This window comes from Bactrocera neohumeralis, chromosome 3 (genome assembly GCF_024586455.1).
Source record: "Bactrocera neohumeralis isolate Rockhampton chromosome 3, APGP_CSIRO_Bneo_wtdbg2-racon-allhic-juicebox.fasta_v2, whole genome shotgun sequence".
NCBI classification, from domain to species: domain Eukaryota; kingdom Metazoa; phylum Arthropoda; class Insecta; order Diptera; family Tephritidae; genus Bactrocera; species Bactrocera neohumeralis.
Window position 1 is genome coordinate 74,365,014 of NC_065920.1, and position 18,506 is coordinate 74,383,519.

An 18,506-nucleotide genomic window follows, 5' to 3' on the forward strand; every position below is an offset into this window, starting at 1 on the left:
TGAAGTTTTCATACATATAAAAATATATTTGAAGCTACAGGCATGTCATCTCTTCCACTTTCTTACACACTTACAACTTTACATTTCCACCTGGCATAGCTTTTCAATTTATTTTACTTTCAATTGACGCCAACACGCACTTTAACAATTAGAAATTCCTGGCCAGCACGTTGCAAATCAAGAATATTGTATAGTGTATAAAGATAAGGAGGAGTTGTTTGTGAGCTGATAAAAATCAAACGCAACAAGTGGCAGAAATAAATTAAGCACAAACACTTTCAATAATCGAAGCAAACATTTATGGCCGCGTTTAAAGCGTTTACGGTATGCCTTTAAAGTCAAGGTGTTTAAATAACTACTATAACGGTAATGCAAACACAATTTCCTGCAACCCTTCCTCTAGCTAGCCTTCATTACTTCCTTCCGCGGCTTCCTACCATAGACACATGCCTTCCGCGTGCTTTCCGTTTGCCATTAATACCCATTCGGTTGAAAGACCATAGACGTGTGTATGTATGTGTGTATCGGAGTGTCTGTGTTTGTATGTGAAACAATGCGGCGTGAATGCGCTCAAAGCGCAAAGAAGGCGTTTTTCAAAGCGTATCCGTTCAATTTTCATATAGCACTTGCAAAGCTCACCTCGCAAGCGGTCTTATAGATAAGTGATTGCTCCTGTGCATGTGTGTGTGTGTGTACCGCAAGGTGCCTCGCTAATTTTTTCTATGCTTACTTTCTTGAATGTGTATGAAAAGTTGCTTGGGAGCGCTTGTGGGAAGCGAAAACTATGTTTAAAGTGAAATCAATGAAAGTAAACACTGATTTTATGGTTTCTCACGCAACTTGAGGGCAAACGGTGCAAAGCGGAAATAGCAAAATCAAGTTAGTGACGTTGATTAAAATATTTGCTTAGAAAGTTTCGCCGTTTGGAGTTTGTTGCAATGGTATAATGTGTAGGATTTCTTATTAAATTTATGTAGTTTCTTTTTACTGGTGTTAAATTATTTCAAAGGAGCCCCTACTTACACTCATTTATTCGGAAAAGTTCTATAAGGGTGATATAACACTGGATGTAGCATAAAAAGAAGCTTAATCAGTTGTAGGTGTGTGCTCTGAGATGTGTTTTTTAGGTAAGGAATATTACAGAAAGTGGTTTACACCCTGGACTTGTTATATTACAACAGGCTATTAAGTGTTGATGAATGATATTCAAAGTATTATTATAAATCCAAGAATTCAAATATTTAGAGTAATTAGTCATGCTACAAAAATTTTACAAACTAGTTACTAAGTTGTATTAGAACCAATTAGTATAATTCGGGGTTATCAATTAACCCAAAAGTATATTATGATATTCAATAATTCAAATATTTAGAGTAATATAGGTAATATAAAAAATATTTGCAAACTAGTTACGAACTAGTTAAAATTGGACCACTTGTCATAAAACGAGAAAAAATATGTTTCCATGACAAAAAAATTTAAATTTTTGTTTTTGGTATTGAAAACTTGTTAAAAGAGTTTCGAAAAAACTCAAACTATTGTAAACTTTTCACATTATTTCAAATGTAATAAAAAAACATTACTAAAACGATATAGCGCGTAGAATAATTCAACTAGATGTCACTGTGTGCAAGTTAGCATTTCTGCAATGAGTTTTGCGCAGTAAGTGGCCAAAAGTTTACAAAAAGTTAATTAATACTATTAACAGTTTGGACTGGTTATATTGGAACCAGTTACCAAGTGACGATTACTTATAAAAAAAGTGTGTATATAATGATTTAAATATATAGAGTATTCTAGGCCTTTTACAAATTATTTACAATCTAGTTACCAACTAGTTTTAATAGCACCACTTGTCATATAAGGAAAAAAGTATGTAAGTTCTTTACCAACGATTATTTTTTTTTTTGTAATTCTTCAGAAGTGAAAATTTGTTAAACGAAGAAGCGCTAACAACTCCAAACTCTTGACTTTAATTCAATAAATTAAATAATGCTTTTATTTTTTCGACCTATTTGTTAATGACTCAATTCAAATCATAAGGTCGCCATCGCATTTTACTAAAAATAGCTGCCGAATGTCCTTCAAAGTTTCAGTACAAATATTTTGCATTAGCCAAATTGAAAGGAATTTTCAACGACCAGCTTTAAGTATGCACAAACCTTTTTTCATACCCGAAACGAACAATTGAAATTAGAAACTAAAAGCTTTTAAGCGCTGCTGGATATAAATATTGCTACTTATGTAATATGCATATGTATGTATCTACGAAAACGAATTTTGGTATTGGCAATGCCAACCGAAATCATCAGCAGACAACTGTTGGTGTTGCCAAAAAGTTTTTGTTGCTGCACACAATGTAAATTCTGCAAAAAAATCGAAAATGGATATCTATACGAAACTTTTCATGCCAAAATTTTGATGGAGAGCAAGCGGTAACGGCATCTCGCTTACTTAAGCAGACACAAAAGCATCTGAGACGCCATTTTGTGTATATGGTATTGTGTGTGTGACTTGCAGTTATCATTTCAGATGCGCACACAGGCAATGAAATTCGCAAATACTTACGTGAAACCCGATTATTGCTATTGTTAGTGCAACTGACAATAATTTGGCAGGGATTTGGAATTTGAGATGCGTCGAAATTGGCTCAATAAGTCTGGTTGAGAGGAGGTACATATATGTATTTGAAGATAGTGATGTTGAAGTACTTTTTTTAAGTAAAAATGAGATTCGAATTTAAATTGAATTATTCAAAAGTTTACTTCTGGTCGAAATCATACAAATAAAAAGCTATTCACCTTCACAAAGTAGCCTACAAAATTTCCTCATATGTAGCTAAGCTGCAAACGAAAGTTGCTCATACGCCCCGTCAACTTGCCTCCATACAATCTTATCCATATACCGCAATATATGTTTACTACCTTCCCACTGCCGCATATCGACAAAAAGATTGATTACATCTCACAATGCACCAAATGCTGTGGCAGCATTGACCAGTTTGTGGCATCAACAAAACATTCAAAGTCAAGGTCAGCTAAGCACACTTTCGGTATTTTACGGCATTGATTGCTTTGGCTCGTATACAACTAGAGCAGCAAGAGCTAATAAATATTGATATATGAAGGCATGCTTGCATAATTGCAGCTGCAATATTCAGCTACATTGCTCGTCCATTTGTGAGTAAGGGGCATTTTGGCCACTCGTTGGCTGCTCAGACCGAGCTGCAGAAGTTTGCCTTGCTATTTACCAGGCCAATTCAGCGTAGCGTTGTATGACAAGACAAATTATAAAAGGTCAAATGGCATCGGTGTAGCAAAAGAGGGAGAGAAGGTATTGCAAAGGTTTTAGAATGGAAAGAGAGGAAGAGTGTGTTGGTCAAGTGCAGGTATTGAACACTTAAATGCAGAAAAAGTTGTGGCACAGCCATTTTGTTGAGAATAAATGCAAAATGTAAAAAAATTTTAAAAACTTGAAACTTGGACTTTTGTCTTAATTTAGATAAAAAAAATTAAGTTGAAAAAAATTTGCATAAAAACATCTTTTCAAATGATAATAATGATATTTTTTATTTATTTTTTTAAATTATTTGAATTTGTTTTTTTTGTAATATAGTAAAATTATTTATACTTAATAACTCAGAAGAAAATTATATTAAAAAAAAAATATATATAAAAAATTCAAAAAAGATTTTAAAAATAATAATTTATGTTTCAAAATTTTAAATATAATTTAATTATTTTTTTATAAAATTTAATTATTTTCCTCAATTTCACATTTGTTATCAATTAATTAATTTTATTTTAACTTGAAACTTGGACTTTTGCCTTAATTTGGGGAATAAAAATTAATTTTTTTATTAAATGTTTTCTTTTATTGAGTTTTTGTTAAAATTTCAAAAAATTTTGAGTTCCCAAAATCCAAAAATTCAAAAATATTTATTCTTCACAAATAAATTAATTTTTTTAATTTTTAGTGTAAGAAATTTTTTTAAAATAGTTTTGTTATTTATTATAATTAATTTTTTTTTATTTTTATAATGTTTTTTTTAGTGTCAAAAAATGTTGTGCTTCTAAAATCCAGAAAACTAAAAAATTTAATTTGTTGAAAATTTAAAAAAAAAAATTGTTGAAAATTAAAAAAAAAAATATTTTTCACAAATGAATTATTTTTTTTTTGTTTTAATTCAATAAAATTAATTTTTTACAAACAAATAATTTTTTTTAATTTCGAGTAAAAGGATTTTTGTTAAATGTATGCATAAATGAAGACATATATTAACTTAGTTACTTTTTTAAATTTAAAATTTTTTGTTATTTTTATAAATTTTTTTGTTTTCGTTTCAAAAAGTTTTGTGCTTCTAAAATCCAGAAAACCAAAAAAAAACTTTTTTAATTTTCATAAAATTAAATTTTTGTAACGAAATTTTTTTAAATTTTTTATAAATTTAATTTTTCGAAAATTAAAAAAAAAAATTAATTTTTTGAAAATTAAAAAAAAAATGTTTAATCCGAAAATAATAATGATTTTTTAGCTTTAAGAAATATTTAAAATTTAAAAAAAATTCGATAACAAATTTATTCAAATTTAATTATTTTTAATTCGAAAATACTAACTATTTTTTAATTTTATGAAAAAATCAAATTTTTTCCTCTATAAATGCTCAAGTTTAAAAAAAAAATATAATTTTCAATACATTCGTCACTAAACACTTTTCTTTATCCAAATTTCCTTGCAGGCTGCATCCTTGCCGAGCTCTATACCGGCTTCCCGCTCTTCCCCGGCGAGAATGAAGTCGAGCAATTGGCTTGCATCATGGAAGTGCTCGGTCTGCCGCCGAAAGAACTCATCGCCAACGCCACCCGACGCCGTTTGTTCTTCGATTCGCGCGGCGCACCGCGTTGCACCACCAACTCCAAGGGACGCAAACGTTTGCCCGGCGGCAAGTCAATCTCACAGATGCTCTACTGCCAAGATCGTAATTTCATCAATTTCCTGCAACGTTGTCTCGAATGGGATCCCGCGGAGCGCATGACACCCGAAGAAGCGGCACACCACGAATTCCTGCAACCTACCGCCGCCAGTCGTCATCGCAGCTGTCGCATGACAAACTCTTCATCCACAGGCGGTCTCAATAATAGCTCATCACAAAAATCATCCTGCTACAGTTTCACCGAAGTCTCGCCACCCTCAAATGCCACAGCCAGCAACACGACTACCGCCAACAGTGGTGGTGGCGGTGGCGGCGGCAGTGGTAGTGGCAACGGCGGCGCCGTGGTGGCATCCATCACCAGCACCACAGCGGTCAGCAATGCGGCCATCACCACGACAACGAGCAAAGCGACTACGACGACACAATCGCGCAGCAGCGCACTCACACAGCATGCGCACCACGCTAGCTCCTCTGGTCATCTGCCCGACATCAAGCTCAGCGCCAGCGACAAGTATAGCAACATGCAAAAGGTGGCCGTGCGCTCGAAGATCACCTCGTCGGTGTCCGATTTGGACTCGGTGCCGCAATATGCCTTGCATCGCAGCATCTACGGCGCCGGTGGACTGACGCATAGCGGCACAGCAGCGCGCAAGCATCTCATCACAAGCGGCACCATAGCCACCAGCTCCAGCAAGTATGGCTTGGGTTTGGGCGCTGGCAGTGGCAGTGGCGGCGGCGGCGGCAGTCATAGCCATCTCATGCATCAGAGCACAACGCTGGGCAATGTGTCGTCGCATCATGGCAACGGTCATGGTAACGCTCACAACGCCGTTGGCGGCGGCAGCGGTGGTGGCGCCAACAGCAACATGTCACACTCACAGTCGACGGGCGACGTGTCGGCGATCTTCGGACGTGCTTGACTTCGCGCGCGACCCACAAAACTTGAGCTCAAAAAATGCAAACTAGTCAATATGGTGGATTTTTGGAGCTAGAAGTGGAAGTAAGCGGCGCCATCGGCGGCAAGTGCTTGGCGGGGGGCGCGTATGCGGTGGACATGCAGTGCTCGAAAAGGAGTTAAGAAATACAATAATTATGACTAGTAGTTTTGTGTGTGTGTGTGTGTGAGTGTTTGTGTGCGCGCTGTACTTTGTATGCCTTTGTAGGTTGCTCATACGCCCGGGCAAATGGTTTTTGTCAGGCTCAGCGCTGCATATGCCTCATTATGAACACACACAAATATATAATATAATATAATTTCCAAACTGAATTTTGCGTAAAATAATTATGACTTGTGTGCATATTGCCAGACTTAAATATACGTTGACTATTAGATAGGCGTGACGGGGCGCTAGGAAAGAAGTTCGAAGCAAAAAAAAAATTCAGTAAATTAGAATTTTATTTATTAAAAAATAAAATTGAGAAAATTGATCTTATAAAAATTAAAAAAAATTATTTCTGAGCATTAATTTGTTTTCAACAGTTATGATTTAAAATTTAAATGGAAATTTTTTTATTTCTTTCCTTTGTTTAATTTTTTTATTGTAATATACAAAAATTATAAAAAATTACATTATTTCAGATTAATAAAAATTTTGAAAAAAATATTCAAAATTAGTGTCCTTTTTTCAAATTAAAAAATTATCTACGAAAAAAATTTAAAAAAAAATGTTGAAAAAATTAAATTATATACGAAAAAAATTAATATTCGAACAAAATTAAATTATGTATTAAAAAAATTAAAAAAAGAAATTAAAATTCGAAAAAAATAATTTTTCGAACAACTTTCCCTGCTCCCTGCTCTCGTCTATTTGACGAACGTTTTTACAATAAAAAATTGTACGTGCACACTTTAGCTATATAATTTGAAGTTATGTATGTTTGTATTTGTATGAGTGTATTGGAAGGAATCTTAATTACATCTATGTATGTATAATAATTATTATTAGTGTATGTAGTTGTTGTAAGTTGCGAATATAGTAAACCATAGTAGTTAGCAAGTGAGTTACAATGAAATATAAACGAAAAATGAAATAAAACAAAATAAAAAATATCTCAGTATAGAAACAAAAAAATATAACATTAATTATTAATAAAAAAAATTATTAAAAAAAGTGTGGAATTAAGAAATTTTAACAAAAAAATTAAAACAGTAATTTTAAGTCTATAAAAATGTGACAACAAATTTTAGTACGTAAACATATTATTAACAAAAAAAATTACAACAACATATAAGAGTTTTTGTGAATTAGTAAAAACAATGAAATAAAAACATTTTACTAAAAATACATAAAATATGTAAAGAAGCATTCAAGCAAAAATATATGCTAAAAAACAACAAAAAAAAACAACAAATAACTGTATGAGAGTAGAGATTTGCGTTTGCCACATGCAACATGGCGTTGCCGCAAAGTAATTGTATATAAGTCAAAGGGTTTTTAGTAATAATTTTAATGCAACTTCATGAAGCAAATGTTAACGCAGTGTTTTGGGTGAATATTTAATTAAGAATCATATAGAAAAAAATTAATAAAAGTCTTGGCATAAAACTAAAATCTTCCATATTTTTAGTTTCACTGCTTTTAGTAAATTTTTACATAAACTGCCTTTGATTATATGTAAATAAATACAATGACATACCACTAAATACACATATGCTGTCACATAAATGCGTCAAGCATACGATAAAAGTAGTAATAAAGCAAATATAAACTTAAATAAATATCTTAGCATGCATCACAAACTATTCTAGAAGCATATCCAATAAGGCGTTGGCATATTTTGTAAGAAAGAACAACAAACACTGCTGAAAAAATACATTTCCTGTTTATAAAAATACTTTTAGGCATAAATAAATTTTTTTGGCTTAGAAAACAATGCTAAATTTCAGTGTAATAAAATTTTAATTACTTGAAAAATAAATTTTGGTTGTAAAAAAAATATTTTCGCTTAAAAGCTAATTTTTTTATTTCCTCAAAATTATAATTTTTTTAATGAAATTAATTGATTTCGCAAAAAAACACTTAATTAAAATAATTTTTTTAAATTAAATTAATTTTTTTAATTATATTAATTATTCTGTTTAATTTTGTTGATTGAATTTCATTTAATTAATTTTTTTAATTATATTAATTATTCTGTTTAATTTTATTGATTGAATTTCATTCATTCATACTTTCTAGCTTTTAGCTCTGCTCTAATTAAAAACATTTTTTTTAAATAATTTTTTAAATAAATTAGTTTTTTTTATTTTTCATAAAAAATAATAAAAAATAATAATTTTTTTCCCTGAATAATTTTTTTTTTTTAAATTAATTAATTACTTTTTTTTAATTTTAAATTTTAATTTTTTTTCAAATTAAATAGTTTAATTTTTTATAAATTTAAATAACTTTATTTAACTAATTTTTTTAAATTTTATCAATTAGTTAATTTCGCTAAAAAATTTTAAATTAAATAAATTTTTTTTGCATTATTGAAATTTAATTCTCCATGCCATTATATTTAACAATTTTTTAATTCATACTTTCTAGCGCTTAGCTTTGTTCTAACTAAATTTATCATTTTTTTAGCAATTTTTTAAATAGTAATAATTTTCTTTTGAGGTTTTAGCACTCATAAAAAATAATATTTAAAATTTTTTGTTCCTATAGGACAGTTGTAGCATATATAAATTTTTTTTAAAATTAAATTCATTCATTTCGCTGAATAAAGTTTCTTGGTTAAGAAAATAATGGTAAATATTAGTGTAAAATAATACACTTGCTTAAAAAATAAAATTTCAGTTGAGAAAAAATTTGAATTAAAAAAAGATGTTTTTTAAATTAATTTTAATATTTTGACCACAAGTTTTTAAAATTTTTGTTAAATTACTTTTTAAATTAAAATTTAATTAAAATAAAAAATTTTCTTTTTAATTCAATTGTTTTAATTAAATTAATTATTTTTTTATTTTGTATTTTCATTTATGGAATTAAACATTTTTCCCATACTGCTTAAAATTTTTTTTAAATTGATACTTTCTAGCTTTTAATGCGGCTCTAACTGAAAATATTTTTTGAATGACTTTTTTTTAGTAATTTTCATATTTCATACTTAAGTTCTTAGTAAAATCATGTTTAAAAATTTTTGTTCCTAAATTTTTCTTTTATAAATATTTTAACAGAATATAAATATTTCTAAATTATTTTTGAGAGGTTTATATGACCACAGTGTATATTGCTCCAATGCGCCACATTTTGCTCAACCATGCCAATATTTTTCACGCCTCTGTGACGTCCCGTCATTAAACACATGCTTTCCTCTCTATTTTGCAAACATTTGTTTCATTTTCACTCTACAAGTATATACCGTTAGTTAAAAAATATTTAGCGCATTTTCGCCAACAATATTTATGTAATTTTAAATATGTCACGACGTGTTCGAATTTATCAACTTTAGCTAATGGAAAATAAACATAAATACAACTGCATCAAATAGTGTTAAGCAAATATACATACATACATATATGAAGAATGATTTTGTGAATTATGTTTACAACAGCAAATATGTAAATTAGTTTTAAGCATATATTCAGACTTGCGTCAGTGTAATGTAATATATATGACTTATATATGTATGTAGATACACACATACATAGGCACATGTGAATATAACTACTACTGCATACACGTGCATTGTATACGTGCGTGTGAATATGTATGCGAACAAATTAATTATTCAATTTACACAATAAACATTATCGAATGAATTTATTAAAATATTAAAAAAATAATAATAATAAATAAATATACACAATTGCGTTTTCATTTGGTTAGGTTTTGGTTAATTATTTAATTATTTTATGGTAGTGATTGTTTCGCTCTTGATTCAGATAGTTTTGGCAGGTAGTATAGGTGTGATATATGTATGTGTATGATGAGTGCTGAAGACGCTATGTGGCGTTGTTCATAAATTTCTCAAATTTTAAAACCAGAAAGGCTCAATTAGCAAAAAAATTATGAATAATTTTTTACAATTTTTTAAAATAATTTTTTTTTATTATGAAAAAATCGAATTATAAAAAAATTAAAATTAACAAAAAGCAAAAATTATTTAAAAACAAATTGAAAAAAAATTGTTAAAAATAATATTTAAAAATTATTTATAATAATTACAATAAAATAATAAATATTTTTTATAAATTTCTTATATTGATTTTTTTATTGTAAACAAATATTTATATTTATAAATATAAATTTATATATTTTTTTAATTATTATTAATAATTTTTTTAGTATTTATTTTACATATTATAAAATTTTATTTTAAATAAATTTTATTTTTGTTTACTCAGACTTTTTTTTCAATTTTTTTATAAGTAATTTTTTGTTGCAAATAAAATATCATATTAATATATTTTTAGAAAAACTCTTTTTGTTTTTTGTTTGAAAAAGTGAATTCTTTCCCTTGCCTCATTCAGTTATTTTTTTAACACTTGGCAATTATAGGTTTAATAAAGATATTTAATTTATATAGCATACTTTCAGGCTGCAGAAGATAACCATTCTTTGAATAGGCATTAAATGTCAAAACGAGTTTAAAATTATTGCCTACCTTTAGGCGTAAAATAATTCAAAATGCACGCGGAAGTCAGAAATTTATTAGTATTAATAATAACTGGAACTCTGTTTTCGGGCATTTTTCAAGGCATATATTATTCACAGTATGTACTGTAATTAAGGGCATTTTTTGGGACATATATAAATAGCACTTTAGAAAATATTGTCTTTTTGCTTCATATGGGTAAAAATTGTAAAATCATTTTCAAGACCCCGAAAACGCGAACGATTTTTTGGTTTAAACACAGTTTTTTTAGGCATCGAACGCTTTAAGAGGCGCCATTATGGTATTTTCCAGAGCTTTTACAATAGTTTGGAGCTTAAACATATTTTTCTTTTAATGTACACTGTTTTAGTTTTTCTACACTACAACTCTACAAAGTCTAAATACAATTTTAGACCCTTATAAAATATTTTTTAGAAGCAGAAAAAAAATTATGAAATGTATAAAGTGTAATTTAATAAACAATTACATACAAATATATTGACTTTTGTATGAAATAAAGTTCAATACATATATGTATATGCAAGTATGATTGTAATAGCAGAGAATGTATGCCATGACCTACGTTCTCAGCTAATAGATATAAAGTTACCGTACGGCGTCTAGATTTTTTTAAACAATCAGAGAGTTTCTTACTACAACTTAGGAAGACATAATAATTATGTGAACATAACCACCAGATAGATATATAGTTAATAGATATGCGAAAGAGAATGAAATATGAGGACAAAATATAGTATCAAAATAGCAAATTATGCTAAGTATTACAAAAATGCATACTTAAAAACGAAAGAATTGGTATAAGTAAATAAAAAGTACATGAAACTCGCAAAATAATTGATATAAGATATGAAAATATTGATGACGTAGGTAAGAAATATATCATGATAACAAAATATTGCGTCAAGGCCACTGTATTTATAAAAAAAAGAAATACAAAATAAAATAAAATAGAATATAACAAGAAACGCAAACAATAATATAATTAAATAAAAAATACTTAATATAATATAAAAATACAAATAATATTAAAGAATAATAAAAAATATTTACTAAAATTAAGAAATTTTAATTTTATGCACATATGTATATGAATTTGTTTGAATATATATTTCAAATTACAATAAGTAGCACTTTTAACACAAACTAAAAAGTATTACAAAAATGTATAAATACAAATAGTAATTATTATAGTAGAAACTAGTACAACAAAATACAGAGAGATTGAATTTAATGTTATTTATAAGAGGCCAATAACAGATTTGTAAGCGTGTCTGTTAACTTTCCAATACTCCGAGAGTTCCATCGAAAATGAAAATAAATTTAAAATAATTTCTTCGAGGCAACATATAATTTTTAAGCCTCATATATCATCTTTATTAAGGTAGACACCGCTTACGCGGTTATAAGCCTCATATTAAGTTCGAACCGCATTTTTAATACCCAGAAGAAAACGTCGGAGACCATAAAAGCCTATTTCTATATGTATATGATATAACCCAAAAAAGCATGCAAAGAGAGATGATTGGACTTTGAAGAGACCTTTCAGTTGTTGTTGTATCGACAGAATTCTGCTGAGTTTACAGCCTTTGACCGGATAAAAAATCCGGGTCCATTCCGATTACGTAGACCTAAGTGTCGTGGGAACAGAAGTGACTTTTCTGACCAAATTTAAGGTCAAAAACGCAATGAATACCATCGATCAACCACCGTATTCACCATATTTGGCTCCGTGTGATTTTTTGTTGTTCCCCAAACTCAAATTTTTGGGTTATGTATTTTCAGAGATGATTTCAATTTTAATTTATTTGGATCTGATGGTCGATGCTCTGTTTGTCATAAGGTGAACTAAGCGCTAAAAGATAAAAATTCAAATCATATTGACAAGCATGGTGGATGCTGATTTTTCTGATGTGCGGTGCAATGGAAGCAAAAGCTGTGCAGAGGGAGCAAATTGCGTCGGCAACCTTGTTTTCATTGAAGAAATTATATAAAGAATGCATTACTAGCCAATATTAAATAGTAATTTGGCTAAACTCAATTTACATAAATGGTTGTCAGTGCTTTGCTTAGGAAAACGATCAGAAGCATTCTGCGTACAACGTGAAAAAGGGGTCCTACATCCTGCCCAGGGTTCAAGCTTCAATTTCATTGAACACCAATGGACCCAGTACAAAATGTAGCCCTTGTATAGAACACTTTTTTTATTTGAAAAGATGTCTTCACAAAGTTTTCATTAGATTACTCCTGATGGTAATGTTTCCACTCCGTTGGAAAGACCAAGTGGAGAAGGACCTGGCTTCGCTTGGAAACTCCAATTGGCGCCACTTTACGAAAAGAAGAAACGAATGGCGCGCTGTTGTTAACTCGACAATAATCGCGTAAGCGGTGTCTACGCCAGTAAAGAAGAAGAAGAATGTTACAATATCCTACTATCCAATCACTATAGCATTTGGCTGTCATACAAGCCGATCGTTCAAAATCAAGATCTTTTTATATATTATGATTCTGTGAGAGAGAAATCTGTAAAAAGTGATACGCCAAGTTAAGGCATAGTCTCCAGTATACTTTGGGGCGCCTTTCTTGCAATGGAAAGGTTTAATTCTATTTGTACGAAACGCTTTTGATCTCCCGACATACCTTAACATCCAATTTTCAGTCGAGAAATATCTCCGCTTTTCACAACAAAAATAAATCTTAATAGAGTTTTGTCTATTTCTGCATAAAAATATATATTTTTTTTTCATTTGCAGATAGTTCTTATTACTTACTTATTTATTACCGTATTACTTAACTATTGTTTAATTAAGCGCTCCAGATAACAGTTCCAGAGTTTGTATTTCGATAGCATTTGTATGTATTATTAATAGTTTTTAGATACATTTTTAGGTATATAGGTAATGCGGAAGTGTAGCGAAGCTTGATATATGTTGGAAATATTTTACTCTCTTACAAACATTTGTAAACATTAAAAATTCTCTCTCTGTAAACAATATAAATTTTGTAAATATACTTTTATTTGTGTAAGTAGACTAGTCTTAGCAATACATATACACCTTTTTTACAAACTATCTAAATAATGTGATCGATATATGGACTTAAAGACAGCTAACAATGCAAATGTATAATCTAAACTTCTTTAATATTATTTTAAATGTGTACTTATGTAATTATTATGTAATAAATGTGTATGTATTTGTAGTTGTAAGTAGCTGTGTGATACAGCTGAATCCGCGTTATCAGCGAAACATATGTAGACTTTACTAGGCATGAAAATATTTAGGTGAACTACTAATGTAAATGTATAAAGTAGTAATTACAAAATACGGAATGAATACAATAAAAATTTAAGTACATATAATTAATTAAAATAAACTTTTCAAATTTCATAGTTAAACTGTATACTCAATATTTAATAAACCGTACTCAAAATGCAAGTTTTTCAATTCTCAAAAAAAAAAAGGATTTTCAACGTTTTGAAAATATAAGAAACAATAACGACAGGTACTCAATTAACTAATGTAATCAAAGCTAAATAATTACAACAGCAATAACTTGTGTACTTTCAGAGTATGGCATATGGACCTAACATTGCTTTTACTCGATTAAAATGCTTTTTTGAAGCTGTGAAAGAGTTTTGAAACTAATTTGATTGCTTATTCAATTAAAAACTCAATGACAGCTGCGAGTTTGCTTAAGCGTCAGTGCTGCCTAATTGATTTCAAAAATTATGAAAGGCTTATACTGGTTTTAATGAAGTAAATAGCACTCAATTAAGGCGCTGATTATGCAATTAGCTAGTCCAGATGATCAAAATGAGGCAACAATGTCTTCTGTATGCATCAGCGCTGATCTATGAATCCAATATAATCCAATCAATATAATATTTTGCTTTTCCCAAACAATAATCTATTAAATTGAATTGCAATTAGCGCTTAATTTTGACTCCATTAAGCACATCAACCAATTACACGTGCCAAAACGTTCATAAAAATCACAAAAAATTTTGTAAAACATAATTTATAACTTACTAATTTAAATAATCTTTGTGTAGCTGAGGTAATCGAAGGTTAGCTGACCAGCTCATTCCAGCGAAAAACACACTAAAACACTTCAGCAAACACATATCCATCAAATTGTCAACCCAAATTATTGATTTATTTGCTTTTAGCATAAACTTTTGTGAATTTATTAACTAGTAGACGACAAACTGCAAGGCCAATGTCCATTTAAAGTTTATGATTAAATACAATTTATACAAATCACGCGTGAATGAGTTAATACTCATAGAGCGTTTAATTAATTGGCACGCAATTAAGTAATTATTAGAAAATTTTGCAATTACACAAAAATAATTCGACAAAGTTTTGTAAGTAGTAAAATAAGGTGTCATTAATAACCAACAACCAGTAGTTATACCATATACACATAAGAAACCACTAATTTTAGTAATGCAAATTTGTAAAGTAATTAATTACAGTATGTAGTAATTGAAGTGAGATGCGAACAAGAAAAATGTTTGAAATTACAATAATAAACTGAAAATTGTATATGTAAATATTGTACGTGTTCTTATTCTGGAAGATTTGGGGTCCTTAAGGTATTACACCTTCTTTACAAAACGATAATTTGCGTAATAAATCTGTAACTGTTATTCAGGCGTTCAACAGAAATAACATGACAGCTTGACAAGGGTCACGCGTGGTTCTATTAAAAAGAAAGGATATAAAAAAAAGTACCTTTACTTGGATCACCCGTAATTTTGTTTTCAACAACAACTGGGCGCTTAAACTGGCAACAACTGAACCGCTTAAATTGAATCTCCATAAATCCTAGCTAGACCGAACTGGTCTCTTTCACTAGGAAGTATGAAATCCCGGAGGCGCATCTACCACTAAATGGGGGAACGCCACTTTGGTCTGTTGACAGAGTTAATATTCCCGGGCTCATTCTAAATATGAAGCTCTTGTGAAAATCCAGAATAGAGGAAGGAGCGAGCAAGGCATCGGAGTCTGTAGTGAAGCAATTGGCAAAAGGTGGGGACCGCATTCTTAGCCTTGAGTTCGCTGAGTGTGCGCTTCAGACTAGTGAAGGAAGATGTCTAAACTCTTTATCTCGTGTATAGAGCTATTTTATGAGTTGATAGATTTTGGTGTTTCGCCACATTGGCTCTTTTAGTTTAGATAACTGCGAAGTGGGAATGCGTAGGAGCTCCGTTGGCTTCTTACGATTTACTACTGAACTTTTAGGCCTCAGATCAGCTCAGCAAACGTTGGTCAGAAGTTTAAGGACCTCTTCGCTCTTAGCAAGGTTTACCTTTGAATGGTTGCAGGAGTTCTGATTGGACACTTTTCCAACGGGATTCATGTATTAAGATTGAACATCACACTGGATGCCAAATGCATCAGCTGTTTGGTAGAATATGAGATGTAAACATCTCAACACTTCCTCCTTGAATGTCCCGCTTTTGCCAAATAAAGGCAAAACCCCTCGGGTCTCATATATTTAGACATCCAGGTGAAATAGCGAAAATAGAAATAATGCATCTCAGGGCCTTTGTGATAAGTTCAGGGCGCTTTGCCGATAGTTAATATCTAACTGCAAGAGTTTTTTGTCTGGCTTTACGAAGGACTGAACCAAACAGTTTAAGTGTGATCCCTTCGCCATGCCGAGGGATCAGCCATCTTCGTTAGTCAAGTTAATATGTGAAACGGGGATTTTAATAAAAACTTAGCTTTCTTTCTATCAGTACATTGCAAGACTAGTACTTCTTCAAAGATACTAAGCTTTTGCTTAGAAATCCAAATGAATTTACATGAATTTTTCAATTAAATCTCTTGCACCTGAAGCATTCTAAGAATTTATATAATTATCGAGTGTTGAAAACTCATCAAGCGCTTATTATCAGCAGTCCAGGCGACAACAACAATAACATTTCAGCAAAAGCAAGTTATTTCAGCGCTCAAAAGCAGAGATGCTGTGCACCTCAGTCAGTCAATCTGTTATTTTGTTTTCCGGTTTCATTCGCACAACTCACACATATTGCCACACAAATACATATAACTATATGGGTGCATGTGTATGTGTGTGGCGACACTGTGACATCTGCAGTTGAGCGCCCGCGTCAAAGCGGTCAACATAACAGTTTACTTCGCGGTTGCCCGTGACTTTAACGGCTACTTTTGTTGGTATTGCTATTATTATTGTTATTATCACTGTCGTTATTGTTGTTGTGACTGGTGTCGGACAGGTGAAAGTCTTCCCCGCCACTCGTGGTGGCTATTTAACGCTTCGGAATTTGCTTTTTTCTCCGCGTTGTTTTTGCTTTTTTTATTATTGTTGTTTTGTGTGTCGATGCCTATGTATATTTTGACTTCCATATTTCTGCTGCCTTTAAGCATCGTTTATGCGCATTTTTGTGTTTTACTTCTTTCCATGCTATATTATTTTCATAAATTTCAGCGTTCCATTGGTGGTCCCTTTCGCTGCTTTCTTTGTGGTTCTTGGTGGTCTGTGGTATGTTGCCTGTTTTCGTACAATTTTTGCTGACGTAATTAAGTGTAATTATATGTATGTATGTATGTGTGTATGTATAATAGAGTGATGCAAAAAAAAATTTTTTTTTTCGTTTGGTACTCGGAAAAATAGGTTCCTAGACACCTCTAAGAAAGCCTCTCCAAACATGAGTTTTTAATTGTAACGGGAAGGTCCTCCTACATACAGTTTTCTATTTTTTCTTATTATCAGATAGAAAAATGTATATCTTGCTTCCAACTACTTGAAAAAATATCTTATTATTTAGTTTTTGTAGGAAATTGAATGCTCTACAAAAAAGGTCTATTTTGATTTTTTCGTAAACCCAAACGTTTAAAAGATATTAACAGTTAAAGTTTGATTATTTTTGGGAAAATTTTTTATTTCTTATGAATTATATAACTCAATGAAAAAAAATTATTATGAATAATAATAATGTCTGGGAACCTATTTTTCCGAGTACCAAACGAAAAAAAAATTTTTTTTTTTGAATCACTCTAATACATATGTATATACATATATATATATTTAAGAGTCTCCGACGTTTCCTTTGTGTTATAAACTTCGCGGTTAACTCTAAATAGCCTATTCTGGGTGATAATAATGTGACCCTTTATTTAAAAAAAATCGCTTTACCAAGTGGACTAATCAGTAAGCACACGTCTTAGATAATATAACACGATGAATATCGAATTTGAGTGATATATATAATATACATATATACAGTCATAAAGTCTACATGTGTTCAGAGGTGCAGTTTTCGGCATAGCGGCACGTACAAAGATAAAATTATGCTTAATTTTTAACTGATCAGTTATGAATGCAGTAAAAAGATATAGAAGAAAGAATTTTTTTTTAAATAATGCTTGATATTGTAGCTAAAGACATGCAGTTTTAAGCAGAGGTCAGCAGTGATCACGAAATGCACTTATAATAGAGTATATGTAAGTTTAACGGTATATATCTGCCAATTAAAATTGTGCCTGAAAACTAATCAGACAGTTATCTACACGTAATTTCAAGCTTATTTCTTATTGAAAGCTGATATTAAAAGTTTTGAAATAGACACTTCATAAACGGAGTCGAAGAAAGACGCCAAAATTTGCTGATGCAGCAAAAAGTTAAAGAAATTGCAGAAATTAGTTTGCAATTCAGTCGGACACACAAATACATACATACATATATATGAATGTACTATATATAACAAGCGCATGTTGAAATAAATCAAAGCAATGAGTTGCAATTTGCTGCGCTTTTGAAAATTTGTATGAAATCAAAGTATTTTTATCGCACTTTAATTTAAATAAGCTCATTAGTCAATATAATAAATATTTTTTTTCGCATTTCTTTCGCGCTGCTTTTCTTTTCGAACTCATCTGCTTTTACCGTGTGGCACTGTGTCATTGAAAGCCGCAAATAAATTGTGACGACCTTGAAA

General features: G+C 30.5%; 1 protein-coding gene across 2 annotated transcripts in view; it reads left to right on the forward strand.

The window, feature by feature from the left end:
- Nucleotides 1–7,872, forward strand: part of LOC126752164 (dual specificity tyrosine-phosphorylation-regulated kinase 2) — a 162,160-nt gene extending 154,288 nt beyond the window's left edge. For both annotated transcript variants that reach the window (XM_050462764.1, XM_050462765.1), the window contains exon 10: nt 4,739–7,872. In XM_050462764.1, the coding sequence (XP_050318721.1) occupies nt 4,739–5,853 (1,115 nt within the window). In that variant the 3' untranslated portion in view covers nt 5,854–7,872. The remainder of the gene's footprint in view (nt 1–4,738) is intronic.
- Nucleotides 7,873–18,506: the final 10,634 nt, after the last annotated feature.